The sequence below is a fragment of the Phyllobates terribilis genome, unplaced genomic scaffold (genome assembly GCF_046119375.1).
Source record: "Phyllobates terribilis strain yellow unplaced genomic scaffold, ASM4611937v1 Scaffold_1__5_contigs__length_1240528914, whole genome shotgun sequence".
NCBI classification, from domain to species: Eukaryota; Metazoa; Chordata; class Amphibia; order Anura; family Dendrobatidae; genus Phyllobates; species Phyllobates terribilis.
Window position 1 is genome coordinate 1,148,789,349 of NW_027362761.1, and position 16,131 is coordinate 1,148,805,479.

The following is a 16,131-nucleotide window of genomic DNA, read 5'->3' on the forward strand; positions in this document are numbered from 1 at the left end:
TTATCCCAGGCAAGCTCGGAAGCAAGGGTACGGAACCGAATGGCATATTGGCCCACGGTGAGACTCCCTTGGCGGAGGCGTAGCAGAGAGGAGGCAGAAAAGGTCTTTCGTCCTGGTTCGTCGAAGACTTTCTGGAAAGCCGTGAGAAAGGCTGGCAAGTTGGACACCAGGGGGTCTCCTCTCTCCCATAGAGGATTTAGCCAGGCCAGTGCCTCCCCAGTGAGATGGGACATGATGAAGGCCACCTTGGCCCGGTCGGTGGTGAACTGGTGTGCCAAAAGTTCGAAGTGCAGGGTGCACTGGTTAATGAAGCCCCGTGCCAGGCCGGGGTCTCCACCAAAACGAGGCGGGGCGGAAAGGCGGGGACCGGGAAGGGATGCCATGGTATTGATGGGCAGCGACACTGCCGGGGTAGTAGTTGTGCGAGTGGAAGCAGCTCCCGATGAGGCAGTCAGTGTGTCCAGGCGGGAGTTTACACTATGCAGGTGACTCAGGATGGACTCCTGTTGGGACCTCTGATGGGATAGTTCATGGCATAGGTCCGAGAGTGAGGGAGCTTGGGTGCCACCGGGTTCCATGGCACGAGCAAACTGTAACCGGGCCGGGAGGTGGAACCTCTGAGCTGCAATACAAAGGGGAAGTCCTTGTAAGGAAGCGGGTGACTCCCAGGGAAGGCAAGCAGGTAGCCACAGCAAGTGACGGGGACAGTCTCTGGGTAAGCAGGCAGGTGGTCACGGCAAGTGACGGGGACAGTCTCTGGGTAGACAGGTAGGTGGTCACGGCAAGTGACGGGGACAGTCTCTGGGTAGACAGGCAGGAGGTCACCTCAAGTGACAGCAGGATCTCCAGGCAGGCTGGCAGAAAGCAAGCAGGTGCTCCCAGGAGAGCGGGCAGACAGACGTGGCGGATACCTGACAGGTAACTGGTGGGCGCTCCCAGGTGAGCGGGCTGATGGAGACAGCAGGTAACAGGCAGGTAACTGGTGGACGCTCCCAGGTGAACGGTCTGACAGACGAGGCAGGTGACAGGCAGGTAACTGGTGGACGCTCCCAGGTGAGCGGTCTGACAGACGAGGCAGGTGACAGGTAGGTAACTGGTGGACGCTCCCAGGTGAGCGGTCTGACAGACAAGGCAGGTGACAGGCAGGTAACTGGTGGACGCTCCCAGGTGAGCGGTCTGACAGACGAGGCAGGTAACAGGCAGATAACTGGCGGATAATAGGCTGGCAGGCAGGACGAGAAGTCAGGCTAGCAGCGGGACCTGAGGGCTGAAGCACAGGAAGACACAGTGCAAACAACTTTGCTCGGGCACCTCCATTTTGGAGGAGGTGCCTTATATATGGGAGATCCTCCGGCAATTGGCCGGGGACTCCTTAGGACGGCGCGCACGGCCCCTTTAAGAGAGAGGGAGCGCGCGCGAGCCCTAAGCACAGTGCCTGGGAAGCAGCGTGCGCTGCCAGCAGTGCGGGAGGAGGACGCCGAGCACGGAGCAGAGAGGTGAGGGGAACGGCGTCTCTGCCTAGCAGGGGGCAGAGACGCCGATGCTACACAATCACAAATTCTTTGGTATTAATATCTTCATTTAATTTGTCTTCAATGAAAAAACACAAAAAGAATTGTCCTAAAGCCAAATTGGATACAATTCCACAACAAACCTAAAAAAAGGGGTGGACAAAAGTATTGGCACTGTTTGAAAAATCATGTGATGCTTCTCTAATTCGTGTAATTAACAGCACCTGTAACATACCTGTGGCACCTAATAGGTGTTGGCAATAGCTAAATCACACTAGCAGCCAGTTAACATGGATTAAAGTTGACTCAACCTCTGTCGTGTGTCCTTATGTGTACCACATTGAGCATGGAGAAAAGAAAGAAGACCAAAGAACTGTCTGTGGACTTGAGAAACCAAATTGTGAGGAAGCATGAGCAATCTCAAGGCTACAAGTCCATCTCCAAAGACCTGAATGTTCCTGTGTCTTCCGTGCGCAGTGTCATCAAGAAGTTTAAAGCCCATGGCACTGTGGCTAACCTCCCTAGATGTGGACGGAAAAGAAAAATTGACGAGAGATTTCAACGCAAGATTGTGCGGATGGTGGATAAAGAACCTCGACTAACATCCAAACAAGTTCAAGCTGCCCTGCTGTCCGAGGGTACAACAGTGTCAACCCGTACTATCCGTCGACATCTGAATGAAAAGGGACTGTATGGTAGGATACCCAGGAAGACCCCACTTCTTTCCCGGAGACATAAAAAAGCCAGGCTGGAGTTTGCCAAAACTCACCTGAGAAAGCCTAAAACGTTTTGGAAGAATGTTCTCTGGTCAGATGAGACAAAAGTAGAGCTTTTTGACAAAATGCATCAACATAGAGTGTACAGGAAAAATAAAGAGGCATTCAAAGAAAAGAACACGGTCAGTACAGTCAAACATAGCGGAGGTTCCCTGATGTTTTGGGGTTGCTTTGCTGCCTCTGGCACTGGACTGCTTGACCGTGTGCATGGCATTATGAAGTCTGAAGACTATCAACAAATTTTTCAGCATAATGTAGGGCCCAGTGTGAGAAAGCTGGGTCTCCCTCAGAGGTCATGGGTCTTCCAGCAGGACAATGACCCAAAACACACTTCCAAAAGCACTATAAAATGGTTTGAGAGAAAGCACTGGAGACTTCTAAGGTGGCCAGCAATGAGTCCAGACCTGAATCCAATAGAACACCTGTGGAGAGATCTCAAAATGGCAGTTTGGAGAAGGCACCCTTCAAATATCAGGGACCTGGAGCAGTTTGCCAAAGAAGAATGGTCTACAATTCCAGCAGAGCATTGTAAGAAACTCATTGATTGTTACCGGAAGCGGTTGTTCGCAGTTATTTTGGCTAAAGGTTGTGCAACCAAGTATTAGGCTGAGGGTGCCAATACTTTTCTCTGGCCCATTTTTGGAGTTTTGTGTGAAATGATCAATGATTTGATCTTTGCTCCATTCTCTTTTGTGTTTTTTCCTTGTAAGCAAATTAAATGAAGGTAATAATACCAAAGAATTTGTGATTGCAAACCTTTTTCAGGAAGAAACTGAGTATTATCTGACAGAATTGCAGGGGTGCCAATACTTTTGTCCACCACTGTATGTGCCCTCTTTTCATGTGAGATCTGTGCATGTTTTGGGCAGATGGCCTGAAATATGCATCAATCAAATTACTTCTCTATGTACTCTGCTCGTATAATAGTGTCCAGCAGAGGAAGAATTGAAACCTGAAGTTAAATCATAAGGTCTATACATTTTGGAAGCAGCTACTTTATGGCTGGGACCATTTCCAGAAGATCACAAGGAAATAATGACATTACTGAAAGATCACTAGTTAGCAGAAAATACTGCTGGAAACACTTGAAAAGAAAACTGCATGCAATCTGCTAACTTAGGGTGTTTTCTCACTTTGTGAACATGTTTAGATAACTCTATATGCAAAGGCTTTAAGGTTCTATAGTCTTCAAGTTTTCTCCATTGTTCTAGCGACTAGTTTGCACCATAGACAGGAAACTTCCAAAGCTTTCTACAGAAAATTAGCCAAAAGGAAACTATATGGTTGCACATAGAGTACCATCAACTAAAGTGGTATTGGTACTATGTTATGTTGGGTGCCATATGAAGGACCGCTGCTTCTATAGAAGAATACCATTCATTGGCATGTCACAATATTTTCTGGTAAATTCATATAGAATCCACCATCGAAAAGCTTTGATGACTTCCATATGACATCAGAGGCAGAATTACAGTAATGAGTCATGTACCTCTATTGATACCCTATATAGGCTCCTTATACAGAAGGGTCATAATAGGACCATGTGTTTTACCATAAACTGCAGAATGTTGCAGCCTTCTCTATAGGTATCACTCTTTGGATTGCTAAATTCTCAAAATACAAGAATTTTGTGTAGATATGAGGGTAAGTGAGAACGGTGTCACCTCTGATCATGATCATCTTCATAAATCCCACAGAACATCTAAATAGTATCTCAAAAGAGACACATGGCACATGAGCAACCTCTTGGACAGAGGAGACCAGCCCAACTTGGTTTTGCCTTCGATTTAATAATGAGAGACGCTTTCATGATTGATGGATGCATGAGACACCACCAAAATGGAGAAGGGGCAGGGGTGGAAGGATAATTTGATCTTGCTAAGAGCCTCCTCTTCTCAATGTTCTCCTGAATACCAATAATGCTGACATTTCACTTTTGAAAACTGAAAAATAAAAATCAGCTATTGTGGCATTTTTCAGAAACTAATAAACTGAATAAATATTTATTTAGCTTTTATATGTTGGTATTATTTGAGCGAGGCATCAGACAAGGCTGCACCCTGTCACCATTTCTACTCAATTTATATGCAGAAGCTATTTTTATGAAGACTGGACTTGCTAAAAAAGAAAAAGAAGTCAAAATTGCTGGACGAATCATCAACAATCCTAAATACGGAGATGATACAACATTGATAGCAACAAGCATAAATGGAATGAAGGACTTATTAAGGAGTGTCAAGATGGAAAGCTCGAACATGGGACTGCTACTCAATACAAAGAAGACAAGATATTGACTACTGCCAGGTACGAACATTTGAGATGGATGACAAAGAACTGGAAATTATAAAGGACTTCAAGCTACTCGGATCAATGATAACTCAAGATGCAGCGACGACATCGGAAGTCAGTAGAAGAATAGCTATGGGCAAACCAACAATAAAGTCACTGGACAAGGTCTTCAAATCGAGGAACATTTCACTGAGGATGAAGACACGGCTCGTACATAGTATGGTGTTTTCTTTGGTAACATATGGATACGAAACCAAGACAATAAAGAAACAAGACAGAAGAAGAGGTGACACCTTCGAAATGTGGTGCTGGAGAAGGATGCTATCAATAGCATGGATGGCAAGAAGAATAAACAAATCAATTTTGGAACAAATCATGCCAGACATGTCACTCGAATCAAGGATCACCAAGCTATGACTTGCCTACTTTGGACACATCATACGAAGAGAGCAATCACTGGAGAAGGACATAATGGTCGGAAGAATTGAAGGAACAAGGCAAAGAGGAAGACCAGCAACCTGATTGGCTTATAATCAAGTGATAAGTCAAATATAAAATATACGCCAATGAGATCATTCAAATTTTGTCCTAAAAACAATAACAATTTAGGAAGATTTCAGTTTTCTTAATCATCAATGTTTCTCGAATATTCTCCTTGATTTAAGGGACTGTAATCAGAAAATCAGAGGAGATGATGAGATATAAGCAGTAGAGCGAGGTTCTCTGATTCCTATTCCTCACAGTTTCGTGCAGCTTCTGACTGCTCCACTGCCTACACATTCTGTCCCTGAGGCTACTGAACTGTGTCCTCCTCCTGTCTACTGTGCACAAGTATAAACATCTGTCAGGGTTAACAGACATGGACTACAACTCTGAGCATCTGCTGGATCTGCTGTCACATTAATATTGCCAACTTAATATGTAAACAGCTTGAATTACCTTTAAGGGGTTATCTCTGGGTTTTAAACATGGAAAAGAGCAGAAATTGTCTTAAAATTACAAAGTAAGCAAAAGTCGCTAATTCAATCTGTCAATTATCCACTGCCGCTCTTCCTGCAGCAATGACATAAAGCACGTTCACCTTACTGCTGCAACCAATCACTGGTCTGATGCATAAATGAGTACACCCCCTTTGAAAAGTAAAAGTAAGATTTGAATCAATATCTCACTGAACACAAGAACAATTTCCAAAATTTTGACAAGAATGTGAGTTTCATAATTTATTTATTTTTTTTACGCATAACATGAAAGTAAGGTTAATAATATAACTTTCATTTAAAATCTTCAATTTTACTCAAAGTAGTTGATTAAAAAATGAGTACACCCCTCATCAAAAGCTACTACACCTATTATTTTGTATGACTTTCATGAGTCACCAAGTTTTATAGGCATGGAATGAACACGTTGGCGACATATTACAACATCTATCTTTTTCCATTCTTGAAGAATGACCTGGATGCTGGATGGAGAGTGATGACAACTAGTGATGAGCGAGCATGCTCGTTACTCGAGATGTATGAGCATGCTCGGGTGTTTTCCGAGTATCTTCAGCGACTGTTTGACAGCATTAACACATGTGAGGAATGGCTGTTTGTTAGGCATACATCACATGTATTAAAGCTGTCAAACAGTCGCAAATCATGCACATGGAGTGACTCAAACATAACACCCGAGCCCGCCGAAGATACTTGGAAAACACTCGAGCACGCTCACCGAAAGGATTAACAGAACATGCTCGCTCATCAATAATGACAACTTGTCTCTGCAGAATTGCAGATAAGTGCTCGATTGGGTTCATAAGATACCCTTGGCCACTGAATCACTTTCACCTTTGTTCTTGTCTTCGGTGAGATATTGAGTAAAATCTTACTTTTCAAAGTGGTGTACTCATTTATACTGAGCGCTATATGACACATGACTGCTGAGCCAAGCGATTGGTGCATGTCATGTTTTAAAGGGGTATTCTCATGCTGTCCTTTGAGCAGTTAAGAGCAATTAGTCTCCTTACTTCTTGGTTTCTAGCAGGGTGTCTCTCCTCTTTGAGTGACAGCTTTGGAGAATAATAGAATAGCATTTGAAGAACTATAAAGCTCAGCATAAGCCAAGCTACTACACATTCAGCCATCAGTGGTTTGTTCTGGAGTCTGCACTATTAGCACAGAACTCCAGACAGGAAGAGCAAAAAGCCATGATTAGAAGACCTGCTCTGAAAGCTGCTCGACTGGTGATTTATAACTGCATCTCTTCAGATGATGATAGGGAGGTAGAAGGAGAGATAGGTAGGGAGTTGTGCAGTTAACGGCTATATAGAAATCAATGGTCTGGAGAGAGGTGACCAGAATGATATGAGTTAACCCCTCTCCTTAAACGTAATACCTGTACACTTTTGGCCAAGCTCCATGGAAATGGGCTGTACAATATAAAAAAATAAAAGCTGCAATTGCAGGAGAATAACAGGAGATAGAAAAAGCAAGTCAATTGCAAATTTGCTTATTTTCATGCTGTCCAACTAATTAAAATAATTTAGTAACTTGAGCAACATCACCTCTAAGACATTCCCTTTTCGTTTTAAACCATCATTTCAGTGTTTGTTTGTTTTTCAGCACTGGAGTGGCGGATTAAATGTAAGTCCCATGCCTCCATTCTCCATTAAAATGTAAGTCCCATGGCCAGAAGTTAGACGTTACATCACAAGAGCTCAATGCAAGTCTATGAGATCTAGAAGGGGGCTCATATAGAGATTTATTGAAAAGTGACCTCTGGCATGCTCCATGAAACACTGTTTTGTTTTTCACCGATGGAGTAGCACTTTAAATGTAAACCTCCTGCCCCCATTCTTATACTCGCCCGCCAGTGTCTTCACCTTTTACCAATGCCTCTCCGATCCCTCAGCGCCATCTTGTGCCCGTAACTTCTGACTGACCGGAAGTCAGAAGTTATGTCACAAGAGCTGAATGCAAGTCTATGAGAGCCAGAACTCGTGGACTTGTATTGAGTTGTGACCTCCAGTGCACTCCATGAAACACTGGAGCTGCCGGTAGGTCACTTTTCGGCGGAGACCAATGGGAGCGAAGCTGCAAAAGGATGAAGGCAGCCGCAGGTGAATTGTTATGATCTGCTACAGGGACTAAGGAAAGACAGGAGAACTGTCCCTACAATAGAACTAAACTAGATCCCTACGATGTAACGGGGAACCTGATCCTGCGATCAGACCCGCTAAAGTCCTCGGCTAGTCTGAACGAAGACCTATAGATGTGAGGGAGGGATCCCTACAAGAACTAGGGACTGGGATAAGTTGGACACCTCCTAGCAGAAATAGTAGCAGTCAAAGACAAACACACAACAAAAAGCATAGAGGTCAGAAGACCTAGCAAAACTAACAGAGAACGGCAACAGAGCACCAAGCTAGCTCAAGAGTAGTAAATACAATGAAGTCCAGCAAGACCAGGAGGGTGGAGCCGGATTAAATAGGCAAAAATGGTCATGTGACCAGCAAACTAAAAAAAACCTAACAGGAGAGTTCTAACAGTACCCCCTCTTCTAAGAGGATCCTCCGGATCCCCTAGGCCCAGGCTTACCAGGAAACCTCCTGTGAAACGCTCTGACAAGTCTGGAAGCAGAAACATCATCCGCCCTCACCCATGAGTTATCCTCAGGTCCGAAACCCTTCCAAGCGACGAGATACTGCAAACTCCCTCTATACCGTCTAGAATTTAGGATGCGGGAAATTTCATATTCCCCGCCCTCCACCACCGGAGGAACAGTGGCAGAGGCGTCACCATCAGACACATCAGCTTTTTTCAACAGAGAAACATGAAACACCGGGTTAATCTTCCAGGACGTAGGAACCTCCAACCTAACAGCAGATTGGTTAACTATCTGAAGCACCTTAAAGGGCCCTACGAACTTGGGACCCAATTTTTTAGAAGGAATCCTCAATCGCAGATTCTTAGAGTACAACCAAACCATGTCACCAACAGCAAACAAAACCTCTTGCCATTTCCTATCAAAGTACCTCTTAGATTTTTTGTTAGCCTCCTGAAGATTACCACGCACATCCGTCCAAACTCTCTCCAAATCACCGGAAAAACTCTCCTCCTCAGGCACAGCCGAAACCAATTTGGAGAATGACCCAAAAGACGGATGTCTCCCAGAACAACAAAAAAAAGGCGAACACCCAGCAGAAGAGGATGTATGGTTGTTAAGAGCAAATTCAGCAAGTGGCAGAAACTCAGACCACCCCTCTTGATTGTCTGCCACAAAACAACGCAAGAACTGCTCAACATCCTGGTTCTTCCTTTCTGTCTGGCCATTAGACTCAGGATGATATCCAGATGAAAACGACAAATGAACTCCCAACCTGTCACAAAAGGCACGCCAAAAACGAGCCACGAACTGAGGTCCCCTATCAGAAACAATGTCAGTAGGAACGCCATGTAGTCTGACAATTTCCTTGACAAAGGCCTTAGCGAGTGTTTTAGCGCAAGGCAGTTTGATGAAGGGAACCAAGTGACACATCTTGCTAAAACGGTCCACGACCACCCAGATGACCGTGAAACCTTCAGAGGGGGGAAGGTCAGTAATAAAGTCCATAGCCAGATGTGTCCAAGGTGCACTAGGAACCTCCAGAGGGCAAAGCAACCCCGCAGCAGGAGCATGCGAAGACTTGGATCTAGCACACACAGTACATTGGCGCACCCACTTAATGACTTCCTTCTGCCATCCAGGCCACCAAAAACTGCGACCCACAAGTCTCTTGGTCTCAGAAATTCCTGGATGACCTGCCAACCAAGACTCATGACACTCAACAAACAAATCTCTCCTTAAGGTCCTAGGCACAAACAACCTCCCATGGGGAGTGTTAGATGGGGCATTCTCCTGAGCTTTAAGAATCTCATCCTCCAAAACGGAGTCCAAAGCAGCAATCACAACACCTTCTTGTAAAATGCTCTCCTCCTTCATGCGCAACAAATTCTATGCCCCCCGGAGATCAATTTTAGAGAACCACTTGGCCCCCACTAACTGGTTAAATAAATCAGGAATCAATGGCAGTGGGTAAGGATTGCGTACAGTAATTTTATTAATCTCACGAAAGTCCAGACAAGGACGTAAACCGCCATCTTTTTTTTTTACAAAAAAAAATCCAACAGCCACAGGAGACTTGGAAGGCCTAATGTGACCGGCGGCCAAGCCTGTCTGTATGTATTCCTCCAAAGCCTTTCTCTCAGGAATAGTAAGATTAAATAAACGACTTTTAGGAAGAGTCGCTCCAGGGACAAATTCAATGGTACAATCATAGTCTCTATGGGGAGGCAAAATTTGTGACTCCTCCTCAGAAAAAACTCTCCAAAAATCCTGAATAGGTACAGGCAATTCCCCTTTATCCACAGCAGCAATACGTCCGTTACAACACTTGTCATAACACTTAGGGCTCCAGGACTTAATTTCATTGGTAGACCAATCCAGTACAGGATTGTGCAATTTTAACCAGGGTAACCCCAATATTACTGGAGAAGGCAAATTATCCAATACCACCAAATCCAAATTTTCTTGGTGAATACCATTAATAGTGAGGGGAAATTCACAGACCTTATGAGTAACACTCTTCAAGGGAGAGCCATCAACAGAAACCAAAGCAATAGGGGATGACAAAGTTTTAGGTTCTAATCTAAGTTTTTCCAAGAATCCCCCATCAATCACATTCAGAGTAGAACCACAATCCACAAATACCCGAAATTCAATTAATTCATCCTGAGCAGCAGTAGTGGCAGATAGGAATACTCCCTTAGAATTTAAACAGGCAATACGGGCATAACTGACCATTTTTTTTTCTTTCTTCAAACGAAACACACAGTTCTTAATAAAATGACCAGAATTTCCGCAATAGAAGCACAAGCCTTCAGAAAGCCTGCAATCTTTTTCCTGAGAGCGGGGTGCCATCGCCCCAATCTCCATCGGCTCTCCATTGTCAGCACAGACCCTCTCAAGACTCGGAGCTGACATAGCAGAGGATTTGCTCTCATTAACCCTTGCACGCAGTCTCCTGTCCACCCGTATAGCTAATTGCATTGCCTCCTGCAAGTTTCCAGGTGTGGGATAAGCAATCAGTAAATCCTTAACCCTTTCACCTAGCCCTGCAAGAAACAAGCTTTTCAAAGCTGAATCGTTCCACCCCACCTGGGCAGACCACCGACGGAAGTGAGAACAATATTTTTCCACATTACCTGATCCCTGCCTCAAACGTCTCAATTCAGACTCAGCAGATGAGACACGATCAGGATCATCATACAACAAACCCAAAGCAGAAAAAAAACTATCCACTGATCTAAAGCACGGATCACTAGGTTGGAGAGAGAAGGCTCATCCCTGAGGATCTTTGCACAAAAGTGACATTATGAACCCTATGCGCTGTGATTCATCACCAGAGGATCCGGGTCTCAAACGAAAATACAATAAACAAGCATTTTTAAAAGAAAAAAAATCTTGTTGTTCGCCAAAAAATAAATCAGGCAGACGTACCTTTGGTTCCACAAAATGTGCTCCAGAACAGCTACTCACGTGTTGTTGGAGCTTGGCCACCTCCAGAGAGAGTCCCTGCAAGCGTTGAGCCAAATCTTGAACCGAGACCATGATGGAAAACTGGAGGTCTTTCCTTAGAGAAAATTTTTTTTTTTTTTCTTTTTCTGGCTGGACTTACTGTTATGATCTGCTACAGGGACTAAGGAAAGACAGGAGAACTGTCCCTACAATAGAACTAAACTAGATCCCTACAATGTAACGGGGAACCTGATCCTGCGATCAGACCCGCTAAAGTCCTCGGCTAGTCTGAACGAAGACCTATAGATGTGAGGGAGGGATCCCTACAAGAACTAGGGACTGGGATAAGTTGGACACCTCCTAGCAGAAATAGTAGCAGTCAAAGACAAACACACAACAAAAAGCATAGAGGTCAGAAGACCTAGCAAAACTAACAGAGAACGGCAACAGAGCACCAAGCTAGCTCAAGAGTAGTAAATACAATGAAGTCCAGCAAGACCAGGAGGGCGGAGCCGGATTAAATAGGCAAAAATGGTCATGTGACCAGCAAACTAAAAAAAAACTAACAGGAGAGTTCTAACATGAATATGAGACTGGGGGCAGGGGAATTACATTTAAAGCACCACTCCAGCGGTGCAATAAAAAAAACCTACTGGAGTGGTGCTTTAAGCTATGCCCCCAAAAATATCTAAAACATAATAAAATTATCTAAAACTAGTTATTTAGATGATATAGTTGATGCACCAATTTTTTGCAGATTTTTGCAGATTTTTTTTTTTGTCAAAGTCTAGATGCAAACACATTAGTAAATCTGACCTACTGATGTTAATTAGAAAGATGTTAAGCATTTATAAGAGACATGAAGCAGCCTCAGATCCTAACTAACATATCAGTCAGAGGATGAGACGTCTCATCAAAGATTATCATCTGGCTCTTGATTTGATGGTGCGAATGACACAATTCGGGGTCTTATGCTTTTTTTTAAGAAAAAAATGATGTCTAGTCAATAATGAGTCCTTGTGATCATCACCATGTCATATGTCATTATGTTTGATGAGAATCATCCAACCGACAGGTCCTTCTCTGCAACAAGTCAATCAACAGGTTTCCGCTTGCATCTTTCTTATCGGAAAACCAGTAAGAATTTTCATCTCGTTCACTTTGGCTTTCCATCGGGCTGCCGAATATAAAGCCATTGCTTTGCCGACAGTTTAGATGATGTCAGCGTTCAACTGTTGGTCAGTAATAATAATTTATAAATGCTTAGGTTAATAAATGATGTTCTGGGACTGTCAGCGCCGGTTACACCGTCCATTCATATTTTATATTACTATAACAATACGCTGCCGGATTATACACATGACTGATTTCCTAAATACATAGTCCTACAATCGGAACACATTCACATTTTATTCATTGCTAAATGGAGATTCTATAACATTTCATCTGATTCACCTATCATCTGCATGCCTCGATAATAAGCTATTTCAGCCGCCGCTAAAAAGATACAGGTAATCCATAGCACGATGCCAAGCTGACCTTTCTTATAATCCCGGAGGATTGCATGCAGAGGGGAAAAAAAAATCACGTTGTGTATGTAGATGTAGCAGAGCTGAGCTCGGATCAAATCGTTAATCCAACGAGTTATAGGATTGCAGGGAAACTTAAAGTATTATACTAATTTAGTGAGCGATCAAATCAGATCAACATTTTATTCTGGTTGCTAATGATCATATTTCAAGATATATTAATGATGGTAATGATGTTGTAAATTACAAATACACTAAAAAAAATTATGATATGTGTCCTAACAGGCTATACATAGTGAATTGCTAAAAGTTACACCGGGCTATAAAAAATATGTGACTTTGATAAGAAATTTTAGAGGATTTCTAACATCTTCACATTAACTCCTTAAGTTAAAATAAATGAATTAGAATGACTCGCAGTCCCATGAAAAAAACAATTATAATTCTTAGACATAAACAGTATTGCTTGGGTTTTCCTACATGCCATGTAAAAAAAAAAAAAAACAATTAAAATGAGTCTTTAAAGCTTTTTACATAACGCTAATAATGAGGATAATTACTGGTAGCGAATTCTTTGTGGCTTCTGTAAAAACCACATTAGATCACTAGTAACAATTTCTATTGAAAGGATGATTATTATTTGTTAACATTGTTTTTCCATAAATATTTACACAGATGTAGCAAAGAGTTTCTATTGTGTTTTATGATGGTTCATAGAATGAAGTTAATTCCATTAGGGTCATGCTAAATTACATCCGTCTGTACTTCACACATCTCCAATGAGAAATTATGGATTTCCTTTGAGCCAGACTTTCCAGTATAAACATGTAGTAGTATTTTTTTTTCCCTTGTAATGCATAAGTAAAGAGATGGAGACTAATAGCAAGCTTTCAAGACAACTTATGTCTTTTGATTAAGGCATTCTGCATGGTGACTCCAGAAGGAAGACTATGGTGATTTGCTCTTTGGATGTAAATATTAATGGAGCTAATACCTAGAAGTGTTCACTTTAAGGGCAGGTGTAGACGACCGTACGGTCTCCATCTGAGAAAATCGGTCCGATTATGCTAATCATATGCTGATCAGAACTGGATCAGTGTGGAATCTGTTTCTTCAGATGTGGAGAATTTAAAACAAAAAGTTTCTCCATCTTCTCCATTCAGTCTGTCCGTGAAGTCATCCGAGTCTGATCTGATGTCTACCACGGACCCATATACATGAATGGGTGAGTGCCATCCCATTATCAGAGGCAAATCAGGCATGTTGCGATGTATTTTCTTGGACCACTCGGTCTGAGAAAAAAATGAGACATGTGCACTGCCCTATAAAATAACATTGGTCCAAGCACGATCCGATGTTTTATAACTGATCGCACTCAGACCGAAACAACGGTCATTAGCATGAGCCCTTAATGAGTACAATCCTGACAGCATAATGTAAGCAAAAATCATTTAAAGGGCTTGTCCGCCTTTAGGGACTTTTTTTTCTTGCTTAAATGCAAATATTTGGCTCTAAAAATCTTTTTTGCAAGTTGGTGTCAGTATAAATTTTGCACCGTTTGGTTTTTAGGATATGAGCACACACGTTGTGTTTTTTCTGCATGTTTTCTGCACCAAAATCTGCATGAAATCTGCTAATAACTTTTCTCTGGCAGGAGATTAGCTGCGTCAAAAACGCAGGTTTAGATGCATTTTTTGTTACGTATTTGCTGTGTATTTGCAGCGTTTTTTTCACTGTCCTTCTGTCTCTATTTAGTAATGCACATAAAGTTCTGTGAAAAAAAGACCCCCATTCTATTTTGCAATCAAAAACGCTGCAAATACGCAGAAAAATACTCAGGTGCGTTTTTGCTGCGTATTTGTAGCGTTTTTTTATCCCCCCATTACTTCCTATGGGTGAAAAAACGCTGAAAAAATGCTGAAAAAACGCTGAAAGAAGTGACATGTCAGTTTTTTCAGCATTTTTCTAATCACTGAAAATACACAGCAAACAAAAAGCAACATGTGGGAACAGTGAATTTTGGTTTCTCATAGACTTTGCTGGTACTGCAAGACGCAGCTGAAAATTTACATAAAAATCTGCAGCAAATACGCAGCAAAACACAACGTGTGTGCACATACCCTTACAGGCTCTTTGTTTCCTTGCACATTCAACTTTGATGTAGTCATAAATCAGCTGTGAAAATGATAAAAGTTACAAACTCTCCCATTGGACAGTCAAGAGTGAATGCACTCACAGTTTCTCAGTTAACTCATTCTGCAGCCAGCAATAGACAGTGCAACACAAAAGCTATAGAAGGCAAACGGCGCAATATTCCAAAGAAGCCCAATGACGAAAATTATTTTTAAACAAAAATTATTTTTAGACAAAAATTATTTTTAGACCAAAAATTATTTTTAGACAAAAACGCATAAATTTTAATAAGAAACAAAAAATATCTCCCCTCCCCAGGAAATATCACAACTAGACACATAGGCAGCAGACATTACACACCAGACTGCAGGAAGCATCTGGATACTATTTCAGCACCGTGCACACTGGACAGCTCCTTACCGTCTTCATTCTCGTCAAACACTGGAGTTTTGTGTGAGTGATTGGCACCCATAATAATAATCCACTGGGTTTTCACCATCCCCAATAAAAATAATCCTAATCTGGAGGAGTTTGGAGTATCTCAGCTGAAACAGAAGCCTTCCATGTCACAATAGAAAGCCATTGCACTTTCTGATTCTTGCCAAGCAGGATACACAGTGCTCTACAGGCTGCCTGCAGTCTTCTAGCTCTTCACCCCCCCCTGATTCCAGGTTACACACACACAGATGAAGTCTTCAGATTGTTGTCCATGCCTTTATTTCTCTCCAGTAGCCCCTGCTTAAGGGTTTTCATCAGCAGCTGTGGGACTGGAGTATACAGCCGGTGGGCTGGGGAAATCCTCTATGTCCTGGGATCCAGCAGACACAGCAGAGCTGATCCATCCCTCCCTTGACACACTGCAATTGCTTCTGCTATTTAGTACCGTGCTGTTCATGCCATATCAATGCAAGGGGGCGAGAGGAGGAGGAGTACAGCTCTTGTGATCTTAGCAAAATGAGACACTGAAGTGCATTACCATATTCACAGCTTGAGGAGCGCAGACATTGCAGAGCCCTCCGCTGACTGTACAGGTGGTGGCAGGGGCCGATTCACATCATTGACTCTGGGTTCGAACAAATGTTCAAAAACGTATTCATCACGGCAAGACTTGTCCTTAAAGGGCGTACATGCGCAGGTATTTTACTGCCAACCAGTCCGTATGGAAAATCATTAAAGTCATTATTGCTGTCATCTGGCTTAGAAAACCTATCTCCAAATAATCCACCAATAAATTTCTTAGCTATTAGGGGGATGCTTTATATTCACGACCCTCATTTTTTAAGCCATAATAGAACAAGGCTACAAAGAACATATTACTATCTAGAGGATTCAGTATTTCTATATGTTACTTGGATA

At 42.7% G+C, this 16,131-nt stretch overlaps 1 protein-coding gene across 3 annotated transcripts in view; it reads right to left on the reverse strand.

Moving 5' to 3' along the window:
• STK32B (serine/threonine kinase 32B) overlaps positions 1–15,800 on the reverse strand; it is a 481,347-nt gene extending 465,547 nt beyond the window's left edge. Inside the window, exon 1 of one of the 3 annotated variants that reach the window (XM_073648355.1) lies at positions 15,136–15,800. In XM_073648355.1, the coding sequence (XP_073504456.1) occupies positions 15,136–15,274 (139 nt within the window). In that variant the 5' untranslated portion in view covers positions 15,275–15,800. Of the gene's footprint in view, positions 1–11,134; positions 11,176–15,135 lie in introns of those variants that run through there. The other 2 variants (XM_073648366.1, XM_073648376.1) reach the window with 2 other exon arrangements.
• Between the last annotated feature and the right edge of the window lie 331 nt (positions 15,801–16,131).